General features: G+C 53.3%; 3 protein-coding genes across 19 annotated transcripts in view; 1 reads left to right on the forward strand and 2 right to left on the reverse strand.

The window, feature by feature from the left end:
• Positions 1 to 1,816, forward strand: part of MYOC (myocilin, trabecular meshwork inducible glucocorticoid response) — a 2,712-nt gene extending 896 nt beyond the window's left edge. Inside the window, exons 2-4 of the mRNA XM_010582153.1 lie at positions 15 to 231; positions 778 to 897; positions 1,032 to 1,816. Of these exons, the coding sequence (XP_010580455.1) occupies positions 15 to 231; positions 778 to 897; positions 1,032 to 1,816 (1,122 nt within the window). The remainder of the gene's footprint in view (positions 1 to 14; positions 232 to 777; positions 898 to 1,031) is intronic.
• VAMP4 (vesicle-associated membrane protein 4) overlaps positions 1 to 2,385 on the reverse strand; it is a 15,016-nt gene extending 12,631 nt beyond the window's left edge. The window contains exon 1 of the mRNA XM_010581301.1: positions 2,374 to 2,385. The gene's annotated coding sequence lies outside the window, so the exon portion shown is untranslated. The remainder of the gene's footprint in view (positions 1 to 2,373) is intronic.
• A 4,997-nt stretch (positions 2,386 to 7,382) lies between these two features.
• The window catches only part of PRRC2C (proline-rich coiled-coil 2C), a 65,388-nt gene continuing 60,618 nt past the window's right edge, over positions 7,383 to 12,152 (reverse strand). For 13 of the 17 annotated variants that reach the window (XM_010581386.1, XM_010581421.1, XM_010581350.1 and 10 more), the window contains one exon: positions 7,383 to 8,868. In XM_010581386.1, the coding sequence (XP_010579688.1) occupies positions 8,608 to 8,868 (261 nt within the window). In that variant the 3' untranslated portion in view covers positions 7,383 to 8,607. The other 4 variants (XM_010581366.1, XM_010581491.1, XM_010581446.1 and 1 more) reach the window with 2 other exon arrangements.

Raw genomic sequence — 12,152 nt, forward strand, 5'->3', positions numbered from 1 at the left:
CACGGGACCCCCAGCAAGCGGCCCCGGCCGCTCGCCTGGAGGCTGCCTACGGCGAGCTGCTGCGGGCCAAATCCCGGCTGGAGGAGGAGAAGAGGCGGCTGGAGCGGGAGAAAGAGGAGCTGGGGAGGCGCCTGGAGAGCAACACCCAGGAGATCACCCGGCTGCGGGCCACCCGCTGCCCCCCCGGCGGAGAGGGGCCAGGCCGTGATGCCCTGCGTGGCCCCGGCAAAGGTAAGTGCCGGGGGCCGGGACCCCCCGTGCATCCCCACTGCCGACTCACTGCCGGTGCCTCTCCCCTGGACGCTGGTTAAGTCCCTTTGCTGCTCCCCGTGAGGTCCACCCGCTGCTGCCCCCCCACTCTCGGGCACCTCGGTGGGGCACTCATCCACTGCAGGGCTCAGCCCTACCGGGGGGGTCGCAGGCCATCGCACCAAATCCCCTCCCCATCCCTCAGTTGGGGCTGGCAGCCGGAGCCCTCGTCATCCCATCATCTGCCCCGCAGCGGAGGGGTGCCGCGGGGGACTGCACTAATCTGGGGGGATTAGGAGTTTCCCCCAAGGAGCGTTAAACCCCGCACCTGGGGGGCAACAACCTCAGCGGCTGCAGAGCGGGGTCCCCATCAGTGGGTCACAGATGTGCCCTGCTGCAGCGGGAGGGGGCACGGGGCTCGCGACCCAGGTGTTGGCGTTTTGGGGGGCAATGGTCCAGCGTGAAGCCCCCCGAGGGTGGCGAGGACAGGCACGGCCCCTGCCCATGCTGTGCCTGGCCCTGCCGCAGCTCCCCGCTGGGACCCGCAGCCCCTCGCCTACCAGGAGCTGCAGTCGGAGAGGACGGAGGTTCCCGCATCCCGGCTGCTGGAGGAGACCGCGCTCGGCCGCCCAGGAAGCAAGGACTCGGGTACTGCCACCGGCACGGCCGGCTGGCCCCACGTTCCGCTGCTCATAAATACCGCTTGGCCCTCCTGAGGGGCTCGCCGGGGGCCGCCGCCGCTGAGCAATAACCCCTTTCTCTCCCCTCCTGTCCCTGAGCAGGCTGCGGCGAGCTGGTGTGGGTGGGGGAGCCTGTCGTCTTCGGCCGGGCAGAGTCCATCGCCGGCAAGTACGGCGTGTGGATGAAGGACCCGGAGCCGGTGCCCCCCTTCACGCAGGACACCACCTGGCGCGTGGACACGGTGGGCACGGAGGTCCGTCAGCTCTTCCAGTACGAGGCGGCTGAGCAGCTGGCCCAGGGCTACCCCGCCAAGGTGCACATCCTGCCGCAGCCCCTGGAGAGCACAGGGGCTGTCATCTACCGTGGCGGGCTCTTCTTCCAGCCCCGCCGCTCCCGTGCCCTGGCTCGCTACGACCTGCGGGGAGAGGCCATCACGGCCGAGAGGGAGATCCCCGGCGCCGGCTACCACGGGCAGTACCCCTACTCCTGGGGGGGCTACACTGACATTGATCTGGCGGTGGATGAGACGGGGCTCTGGGTGATCTACAGCACTGAGAAGGCCCGGGGGGCCATCGTCCTTTCCAAGCTGGACCCCGAGACACTGGAGATCCGGCGGACCTGGGAGACCAACATCCGCAAGCGGGGGGTGGCCAACTCCTTCGTCATCTGTGGCACCCTCTACACTGTCAGCAGCTATTCGGCGCCCAATGCCACCATCAACTTCGCCTACGACACAGCCACTGGCACGAGCCGGGCCCTCAGCATCCCCTTCGAGAACCGCTTCCGCTACCTCAGCATGGTGGACTACAACCCCGCCGAGCGGCAGCTCTTCGCCTGGGACAGCTTCAACATGGTCACCTACCCCGTCCGCCTCTCCCAGGCGTGAGCCGGGGTTGGGGACACGCCGGCTCAGCTCCCGCGACCCCTGTGCGTGCCTCGGCACCCCGCTTCGCTGCCCAGCTCCCCCCGGTGCGGCCGGGAGCGCTGCCTCGGACAGCCCCGGGCGATGGTGGGGGCCACGTGCTGCCCAGCCACGCCGTGATGGGGCCCCCAATGTCCCTGCTGGCACCTCCGGCAACATCCCATTGTGCTCGAGTGCAGGGGAGAGAAATTAAGTGCTTCTCCAGAGCCTGGTTGAGCCAGCAACATGTCTCTCCCCAGCCTCGGCAGGTTTTGGATGGGCCACGGTGGTAGCCAGCCCTGAGCTGCTCCGGCATCCTCCGGGAGCACCCAGCCCGGCCATCCCGGATTTGGAGCAGTGAGGGCTCAGGCATAGTGAAGGCTGGGTAGGGCGGGTGGTGGAGGTGGGGAGATGCTGTGCAGGAGGGTTCTGCCTAAAATAAATGCCTTCCTCGGTTGCAAGCAGCGATCCCCTTTGTGGGGCCAGGGTTCGCTCTGGCTGAGCACGAGCACCATTGCTGCCCTCCACACCCGCCCCCCCACCAGCAGCAGCAGTTTTGGGGACGCCTCCCTGGCTTGTGCCAGCCTCGCAGAGGAGAACAGCGTTCGCCCACCACCAGCACCCCCGCAGAGCCGAGCTCCCTTGCGAAGAGCCCGCAAGCCCCGCTGCATCCCCCACCGCCAGTGCTGGGGGTCATCCCAGAGCTCAGCTGCCTCCAAAAATCATCCGGCAGGATCAAAAGCAACGGGGAATACGGACACTCATTGCACAAGCCTTATTTTATCGAGGAAGAAGAAGAAGAAGCTGAGAGGAGTGGGGAGGAGTGCTGGCAGAGCATAGCTTGGCACGCCCAGCCCCTCTTGGCCACGCGCTTTGGCTTTACTGGCCGTGCCTGGCCACTGAAGCGGTGCAGCAGCTACGGCTGGCAGTGCTCCCCGCGCTGGGCCAAAACATGCTGTTTTAACTATTTATTGTAGAAAGGCTGTAGGAGGCTTCCCCCCGCCCTGGCATTCGGGGCAGACGGGGCAGCAGCGGCCACATCCCCCAGGGGATGCAGAGGGTCTCAGCCCAATAAACGTTGCCCACCGACACTGCCTTGCACGTCGTCTTTCCAAACCTGGGTTTTCTTTGGGGTTTGGTGCGCTGGAGCCCAGAGGGGGTTGTAAAGCGCTGGTACCCCCCTTGATGCTCTGACAGGCTGAAGGTGCTGGGGCAGGGGAAGCTGTAGGGCTTTGGCCAGGAAAAACACCACATTTGGGAGGCAGCTGCTGACAGGGCTGATCCCAGGAGCACCTTTATTTAGCGTGAAGAGGGACTGTGACATGCCCAAAGCATTGAATCAGAATAAAAGTTAAAGCTTCAGCACTAAACCCCGGAGATTTACTGAATAGGAAAGATTAATGAGCTCCAGGTGGCAGGGCTGCAGGTTGGGCTGGCTGGTGCCCTGGGGGGGAGCACAGGGTGGGAGGGATGTGGGGGACGGAGGCAGCCCCCCTTGGCTGTTGGAGCACCGGGGTGTTTGGCTGCTCACCAAGGGGACGGCACCACTTGGAGCCGGGAGGCCGCAGGGATGGGCTCTGGCTCAGAACTGACCCGGTTCTAGAAGGGCAGGAGATAAGGGGGTGCCGGGGCAGGGAGGGCAACGGGTGCCGGCTGCAGGCTGCACGCACTTCTCCACGGTGAGGGCTGCCCTGGTGAATCCGGTGGGGGGGGGAAAGGGGTAAGGGCCCTGCTAGACCACCAGGATGGGCTGGGGAAGGTGTGGGATGGGATGCATCCCATGGGGGACCGACCTGGGGCCACAGGGTAGGCAGGAGGCTGAAAGACCCTTTCTCGCTCCCTGGCAGGCCTGGGATGCTCATCACAACTCGGCCTGAGCGAAGGTGTCCCCCCGGCCAGTGATGCGCCCACTCGACCGCCGTGGCGCATCCCGGCAGCCCCGTGACCTGCGGCAAGACTCCGCCGCCCCGCCGGCCCCCTGCCCCATTTGCGCCGCATTTGGACTCGCACCCTCCGGGCCCCAGGGCTCAGCCCAGCTGGATCGGCGACACATCCCTCCGCTTGCCGTCAGCCACGCCATCTTCTCCAATGCCGAGGGCCCCGTGCCGTCCCAGGAGCCGGGGGCCCCCCAGGGCTCCTCGCCACGCCGGGGCTACGTCACCTGCGTGCTGCAGCAGGTTGTGCGTGGCACCCTGGTCCTCAGGGGGTGCGGGGTGCCACAAGCCGTGCCCCGGGATGACACCTTCCCCATCCTCGTGATGGGGGGCGGCAATGACCCCGCCATCGACCGCAGCCCCACACCCGCCATCGCAGCCAGCTGGGTGCTGTACGAGGAGGAGGACGCGTATCTGCGCTGAGCTGGGGGCCCTGGTCCCACCACGGGGAGAGGGGTCCCACCATGACTGACCGCGGCTGCTGCAATAAACTGGTGGTGCATTACAGGTTCCCCCAGCCTCAGAAAACAGGCGTGCGTAGCCCTGCCCCGGGGAGCAGCCTTGTCCCCGCAGCATCCCTCTGTCCTGCTGCAAAAACCCACCCTGGTGCAGAGGAACAAGGCAAACACCAGGGCAAGATCCAGGGCGGTAAAGCTGGGGGTGAAGGCAGCTATGGGGGTCACCCAGGAGCAGGCAGAGGCTGTCACGTACCCACTGGGGCTGGGAAGAGCGAGGCAGGCAGCAGGCAGACCCGATCCAGCCGGGGGCAGCCTGGCAAGCAGCCGTCCACCCAACGTGCAGAAAACCTGCCGTCGAGGATGGGAAAACGGCATTTCTGTCCAACACCAGGATAGGAGGCAAAGCTGAAGCCCCCCCCTTCATCCCGCAGCTTCCCAGAGGCGCGAGTCAAGCCTCAGCATGAAAGGGAGGGCTTGTTCAGAGGTCCCCAGGGAGTAGCAGCACCAACGGTTTCTCAGTGAGTGGAGACACTGAGGGCAGACAGCCCCAGCCATTCCCTGCTCTCCGCCAGCAACCGGGGTCTTTTCAGGCTGGGAAGGCCATCACTTAATTGACTAAAAAAAAAAAAACCAAACCCGAAAAACAAAACAACGAAAAAAAAACCCAAACGAAAAACCAACCCCAAAGACAAGCCAATGTACACAGGATTTCCAGAAAGCTGGGCTGGAGCTGAACAGCGCTGAATACACAGCTTTACTTAACGGGCTTTGCAAAAACAAGCCCAGAGTGTCCCTCCCCTCCCGCATCCCAGCAAGAAACCAGCCTGAGCCAAGGGGGGTTGCTGGATCTGGCCCCAGTCACATTAACCCCCTTCTTGCTCTTGCCCTTGAGAAAAGTTACGGTCTTTTCACAGACTGAACATTATTAAGAGAAAAGAAAGTGAATTCCCCAAACAAAACAGTTCCCTAATTTATGGGAGGTTCAGCACAATTATTTGTGATGACCAGAGTCCTAGAAAAGAGATTACACACCAAATCCCAATCAAATTAAAAAAGCAAGAGCTATTCCAGCGTAAATGGCCAAGAGCAAGTTATCTGGTTAAGTGTCACAAAAATATTCAATGAACCAGGGTCAGTGACTGGAAGCTCAACCTGGCCTCAAAGGCAGCCACGGTGGTTCAGGGCTGTTTTGGAGATGCACACATCAAAACATGGTTATTCGGATGCACAAAATGCCCAAGCATTTTCTTTTAATTAAGTTTCTGCAGAAATATTATCCCTGTTCTGCTCAGCACAAGAGAAAGCCCCAAACTTGGTACATTCCCACAGCCGACTGTGGGAAATTCATGATTTTTCTAGTGGCTTTACTGGAGAATTTAGGATTGATCCTTTCAGCAGCATTTCCTTAAAAATAGTACAGTGAACGATTTCCCATTTTTAGGGGGTCTTTCCAATACGAACCAGGCAGAAGATAGCCTCAAACCAGGGAAATATCAGCATAACTCTGTTACTCTTTTATCGCACATTTATAGATCAAACCAATGTCAGTTCCCCTACCTTCATCCTCCTTTCCCAGAGCGTTTGCTGTAGCTGTGCCTGTACGGTTCCTGTAAAAAGGGCGATTTACCTGTGGTGTTACCTACTCAGAGGTTACTCCTACCCATCGCTCTGTTCGTGCATTACAGCACCTTTATTTATTCCACATGGCTGCAGTTCTACCCCCTGAAAGAACTGACCTCGGCAGCAGAGGACTCCAGCTCCTCCGGTGCCCCCCAAACCACAGCTTCCCACCCCACCAAAGGTGGGCAGGTCCACCTGCTCTGACTGATCCACCGTGGGGCTGGCAGCAACAGCCCTGACCAAAAGCAAATCTGCACAACTCCCAGCAGCGCTTGCAGAGCCACCCCGACACCCCCGGCTGGCTTTCCATTCTTTGTTGGAGGTGCATTGCTAGCCAGCACCTTCTCCCAAGGCAGGAATTACTTCTCAGAGACCAACAGAGAAGGTTTCTGGTGTTTGTTATGAACCAAGTTCCCTCTGGTGGCCAGCTGGCAAAATCCTGCCTCCTCATAACCCCACAGCCCCAGGGCGCGGAGCCCAGGGAGGCAGGGATGCCATCAGCCCCACAACTGAGGGGCTGGAGGATGCTTAACCCTTCATTCTGCCCCAAATTTAAAGGCAGAGTCAGTAACTCTGTGATTTGAACATGTGGTAGCGAGTGCGTGTTGCTTGCAGTGAGTTGGGAAGGGAGCAGTTCAGGAGCAGCACAAGAAGGAAGCCTCCTGCATCCGTGCGAAGGCTCACGCCAAGGCTCAGTCCTGCTCCCTGCTCCCTCGGCAGGAAAGCTCTTGCTTTTAACAGCCCCTTGCTGCGAGGGTGCCCGTGCAGCCGGTGCCTGTAGTCACCCACCAGCTAAAATGAGAGTAATGGGCTGGGTTTGTCCTGGTCTCCTCTGACGAGCAGCTCTTCTCTAGGAAACAAAACCCAAGTCTCTAGCAGCAGGCAGCTCACCAACACGCCGGAGATGTAAGGTCTTGCAAGCGCAACCGGCAGCCTCCTTCCAGAGCTAGATGGAAGCCACGTCCTGTGAGACCTTCGCTGGGGAATGAGATCAAAAGTGCCAGGGGAAAAAAAAAAAAGCAGCTGTTTCAAACCATTTTTCTTTAGAAGTCTGTTTTCCCAAGCTGTAATACACACTCTTCACTTGGCACACGATGTTCAGGTGCTCTCCTTGCATCCTGCGCTAATCATGAGATTACCCGGATACTTTATTTAGAGAATACTTTATTAGTTTCTGTAATCAAACCCATGTAAATAAGACCGTACATATTTAATACAGTGCGTTACCCCTGTACAAATGGAAAAAAATTAAGTTTAACATTTCTAGACCAATATGGCTGTTAATTTCTGTACAATGCCAACTCACACTACAAGTGGGATACTTTTTTCCAAAGTTGACATCACAGCTAAAGTTTCCAAAAATTCAAATTATATATATATTTATATAAAAAGATAACCAATAGCGATTCACTAGGCATCAATAGCAGCAACAGCCTTTCCAGCTTCTGCAGTCATTTGAACAAAATTATACACATTAGACTCTCAACTCTTCCTTCCAAAAAATGTAAAAAAAAAAAAATCCCAGAAAAAACCAGCAAATTCTGCTACTGATGTGGTACCTGGTGCTTTTTATTAGCTTTTTCAATCATTGTCTGGAAAAAAACCTCTAGAATAACATTATTAAAAACAGCTCCAGTATAGCACAGTCACTACTACATATCATAAGCAGGTACAGGATATCTTACATTCACAGAAGTATCATACAGTACTGTCCTACAGCTATAATACTAGAGGATACAATTAAAAAGGCATTTTTAATTGACTTGATTCTACTTTCCAGCACACTGTGGGCAAGGAGGTGGTGCGACGCAGCTCTGATATAAAGAATGCACCTTTTAGATAAAATTCTCTTTAATCTGATAAGGTTTCTTTTATTCTCGTGGCACAGTTCTAAGTGCTCATTGCTGTATACAGACATAAGCTGGAAACCGTTTAAAGACCACTCGCATCATATAAAGATAGCTGGACAGAGGTGAACAGAACAAATTTGACTATTGATGCAATGAACCTTTCAACTCCAGAGGTGAACGACTGAGGGGGGAGCGGGTGTAGAGAACACAGGTGGCCAAGTAGCATTTTCATATGGTGATCTAAATACAGTATATTGTCATCCAAGAAGCAGCAGCCAGCAAAGCACTGCCTTCAGAGGGGAATTCAACATCATCAGCGTTACTCTTTGTGTTACCTTAGGTTAGATGTCACATGGCAAACGCAATTTTGCCAGCTATATGAATCCCCCTGTTTATTACAAGATAGAAGTTTCTTAAGTCACTAAAAACTTAACACACATTACTTGGCCCAGCACCATCTTCAGATCTGCATGTTCTCCTACTCATGGGTTTATAAAAAGATAAATAGCAGCTGAAGATCAGAGCCTGAAGAAAAATAAAGAGCATTCATCTCATCAGGTAGGAACATGCTTCCCTGACCACCTTCTTCCCCGCCGTTGACATTTCTCAAATTTTTTTCACTTTGGGAAGCATACAGGTGTGCAAGCCAAAACACACGCACACATGTAGAATGTGCACACACCAAAAGCAGCCTTCATGCTGTTAGAGAAGATACAAGCCCAAAGAGCCTAGAAGCTCAGTTGGATATGCAGCAGTTTGCATCCATAACTGCTAATAGCTTCTATGTCCCTTTACGCTGTTCAGAGCCCTGCAGGGAGAGAAGACTGTTGTCTCATCCTTTGGGCTACAAATTCATGCTGCTGTCATCTCACCCACCCTCCCCCTCTTCCCCCACCTCCATGGAAATACAGCCTCTAAGATTTTGTTTCTTCGGTTTTGATTGCCTGAGGTTTGATTGGTCCAGTTCTAACAGGTTTTGTTGCTGTAGCAGGTGCAGGGGTAGGCTTTTCCTCGGTTTTGTCCTGGCAGACTCCTGAAGAGTCAGCAATCGCCTCAGTGGGTTTGTTCCCGTTCTCATCCACTTTCTGTGCTTTGCCTCCTATGGGTTTGCTCTGCTGCTGCTGCTCAGAAAAGAATCTCTGGGTCGACTGAAGTACCTCTGCTCTCTGCTTTGCCTTAAAGGGAAAAAATATGTTTACTGAAGAGAGAGCATTTGAATAAGAGTGACTTCACAAAAGTATTTCCTAAATGAAAGAGGAAGGACTGACTGCAGTGGCCAGACTTTCCTAGAAAGGCAATGTCCATCTGGTTGCTTCCCAGATGTCACCACATCTGGGCACCTGGCTCCTCAGTAGTAGCTTAATGTCATGCCTAGGCTTCCCTTGCTCTTCCTAACCCTTACCCCAGAAAAGACGATCAAGGACAACAGTTTGAAACATTATCTAACATATTTTTATGCCAGTTATTATTGCAGAGCTTAAAAAGTATAAACACAGCCTGCAGTAGGCTCAAATTGAACCTTCACTCCTCAGTAAAAAGCCAGACGTGACCAGAAGGCGCCCGTGTCTGCACGCTACCCGTGCCCTGACACTACCATCCGCACTGAGGGCCATGCCAGCTGTCATTTCTCCTGCCGCGTGGTCTGGACTTCTTGAGCGCAGAGGCTGTATCACAGCAGCAGAATCTAGACTGAGCACCCATTTTTTTTTCCTCCTGTTGTTCTGGACACAGACTTCAAAGTCTGCAACAGGGATGCAAGTGAACTGGGTTCAAGGCTGCATTATATGTAAGCTGAAGCCTTATCTGCTTCCCAGTCAAAGCAGGTGCTCATTCCAGGAAGCACAAACTGCTGCCTGGCTTCCTTCAAATCCCTCCTCTGAATCCTACCGGTAACCTTGCCTTGCACCTGAGAAATTCAGATTTTCTGAGTACATGTTTCAGTTTTACAACAAACCTTTCATTTGTCAGTGAAGCACTGTGCAGAGCAGATGATTCAGACCAAGCACTTGGCATTCCTGCCCAGACTCGGGCAAAGCAGGAGTTGCATTAAGAGTTCAATCTTTTGGAAGCTGCATGATTAAGCCCAATGCAGTCAAACACCTTTTTTAAAAATAAAAAGGTGTATCTTCATACAAGGAACCCCAACTAAATACAGACACTAAGCTTCCATGTACCTCTCTAAGTATTTTATACTTTTTTATAGAAAACAGGGCTGGGGATGAGGGACATGACGCAATATGGGGGAGAAAACAGCAAAAGCCTGGAACAAGAGGTCTTGGCTTTAATACTGTGTAGTTTCTCCAAGTAACTCAACCAGCGCAAACCAGAAAACAAACCTGTGAAGTCTGGTGTGCAGGACTGCAGCAACAGTCTGATTTTACCGGAGCCAGATGGACACCTGAAATCTTTTGCATAGATTTCAGCCATCCCTGGAGGTTAAGGCTAGAAGGCTGGATGACTTCATCACAAGTAACCAAGCGTGACAGAATAGCTCACATTCTTCTGAACAGTGTTTGCAGGGAGATTGAGAAAACCAGGACTACGTATTAGTATTTGCTATGACTGGCTAGATTCAATTCATAATATAGACTCAAGACAATATACTAAGCATCACCTGGTAAGTCTACAGCTAGCATAAGCTGGTGGTAGAAAACTAAACGGACCGAGTACCTAGAATTTCAGGGGCAATTAATTCTCCTACAACCAGATGTAACCAGAAAAACCACACTCTTTTGCTTTTACACCTCAATGCATGGGTTACAGCAAATGACAGTAGATGAACGAGCTCCTTAGTACCATCTATTCATACAAGCAACTTATTCTGCAGAAAACAAACTAAGTGTACTATGGTGTCCCTACACAGATGCCCCATATTGCAGTCTTGCCTTGGCAAGAAGAGTATGCCTCAACCTGAAGGGTCCCAAAGTGCTTTAATAAGTTAGATGACTCTCACCACCTGCTACTGAAATGCAGCCACATCTTCTGTGGAGTGTACCATGTTACTGCATTCTACCACAGAGAATTAATCACAGGCATTTCAAACCACTGGGAAATGAATCTCCAGAGTCACCAAGGAGCGAGGCTGGCTGGAACAGGAGGGTTCGTACTGCTGCTCAGAGCTGGGGAGGCAGATGTGAAATGATAGCTAGCAGCCAGATTTGTAGGCTTCATCACTCATTCAAAAAATCCAGGCTCTTGAAACCTAGTTGTCAGATTGCCTTTGACAGCAGTGGCAGCTTCACAACTGCTGATCACAAGACCACTTGATAAAGGAAACTCCCTACAAATTTTTTAGTCTGAAGTTCTTATTAAAAAAAATAGGGCTTAGAGAAGGTCTGTGTTCAGCTGTTAAAGGCCCCGCTACTGGCTTTGGGTCCAGAGGCATTTTAATGAAGACATGATCTGCAGAAACATTCCTGCCCTACAAGCTGTCAAGACCGAACTGGTGTTAACAGCGCTGCTGTTCAAATACTAACCTTCATGTCTCGTTCAGCCTTCATCGCAGCCTGGGCCTGATTGCCTCTGGCTCCAGATACTGATCCACAAAGACCTCTGGCCACACGCCGTAAATGAGGGTGGCTCATAAGGCCTGTGGTCATCTGAGACGGCATCTGACTATGCAGTGCTACTGGCAGCCTCTGAACAGGCGTTGGGAAGGTGTTAGTATATGGGGCTCTTACCAATGGAGGGAGCAGGTTAGGCTGAGAGAGGATCTAAGTGGGGGAAAAACAACAAAAAGAGACATTTCGCAATTAGAAAATTGCCAACTAGATTGTATGTTGGCATTATCTTAAGGGGCAAAAAGAAAGTTGCTGCTCTGCTGTCAAACTGATGTCAAGAAAATAGGCTTTTATGTTAAGAGATGCCATGCTTGAACTTCGGAAAAAAACAGCCCTGTAGTGCTGCTGTGCCTAAAAGTAGTACCAACAATTTAAACCCAGCATGTAATAAGGGAGAAGACCCATGCAAGGCAGCAGAGGAGTCACAGTAAAACGCAGCCCTCGAAAGGCTAGGTAGTTTCTACTGCTGGCAATCAAAAAATCAGATCAAGTCCTGCAGTCAAACACTCCAAATGCTGAAAGACAAATATCCTACATTTTTACAGAGGCTACATTTCCCTAGCAGCCTGGCTACAGTTGCTGTGCTCCCTGGAATGCCAGAAACAAATCAAACCCTTTGCCATCAGCCCTGCCTTGTACGGACGTATGACCTCCAGAGATCCTTTCCAACCTGAACTGCTCCATCAATACTTCAGAGCTGCATCTCAGACAAACAACTGCAATTCTGCTTTGTCTTTAAACATTTAAAATATGCACTGGGACCCTTCTGAGACACAAAGCTTTTCCCCTTCCACAACCAAATATCTGTTTTTGCAGGATGAGGTGCATTACAGCTGCATGGGGAAGCCATCAGAACAACAGTCTGTTCTACATCATTCACAACTTGCATTAAATCCTCA

Source organism: Haliaeetus leucocephalus, unplaced genomic scaffold, assembly GCF_000737465.1.
Source record: "Haliaeetus leucocephalus isolate CR32 unplaced genomic scaffold, Haliaeetus_leucocephalus-4.0 Scaffold76, whole genome shotgun sequence".
In the NCBI taxonomy this organism is placed as follows: Eukaryota; Metazoa; Chordata; class Aves; order Accipitriformes; family Accipitridae; genus Haliaeetus; species Haliaeetus leucocephalus.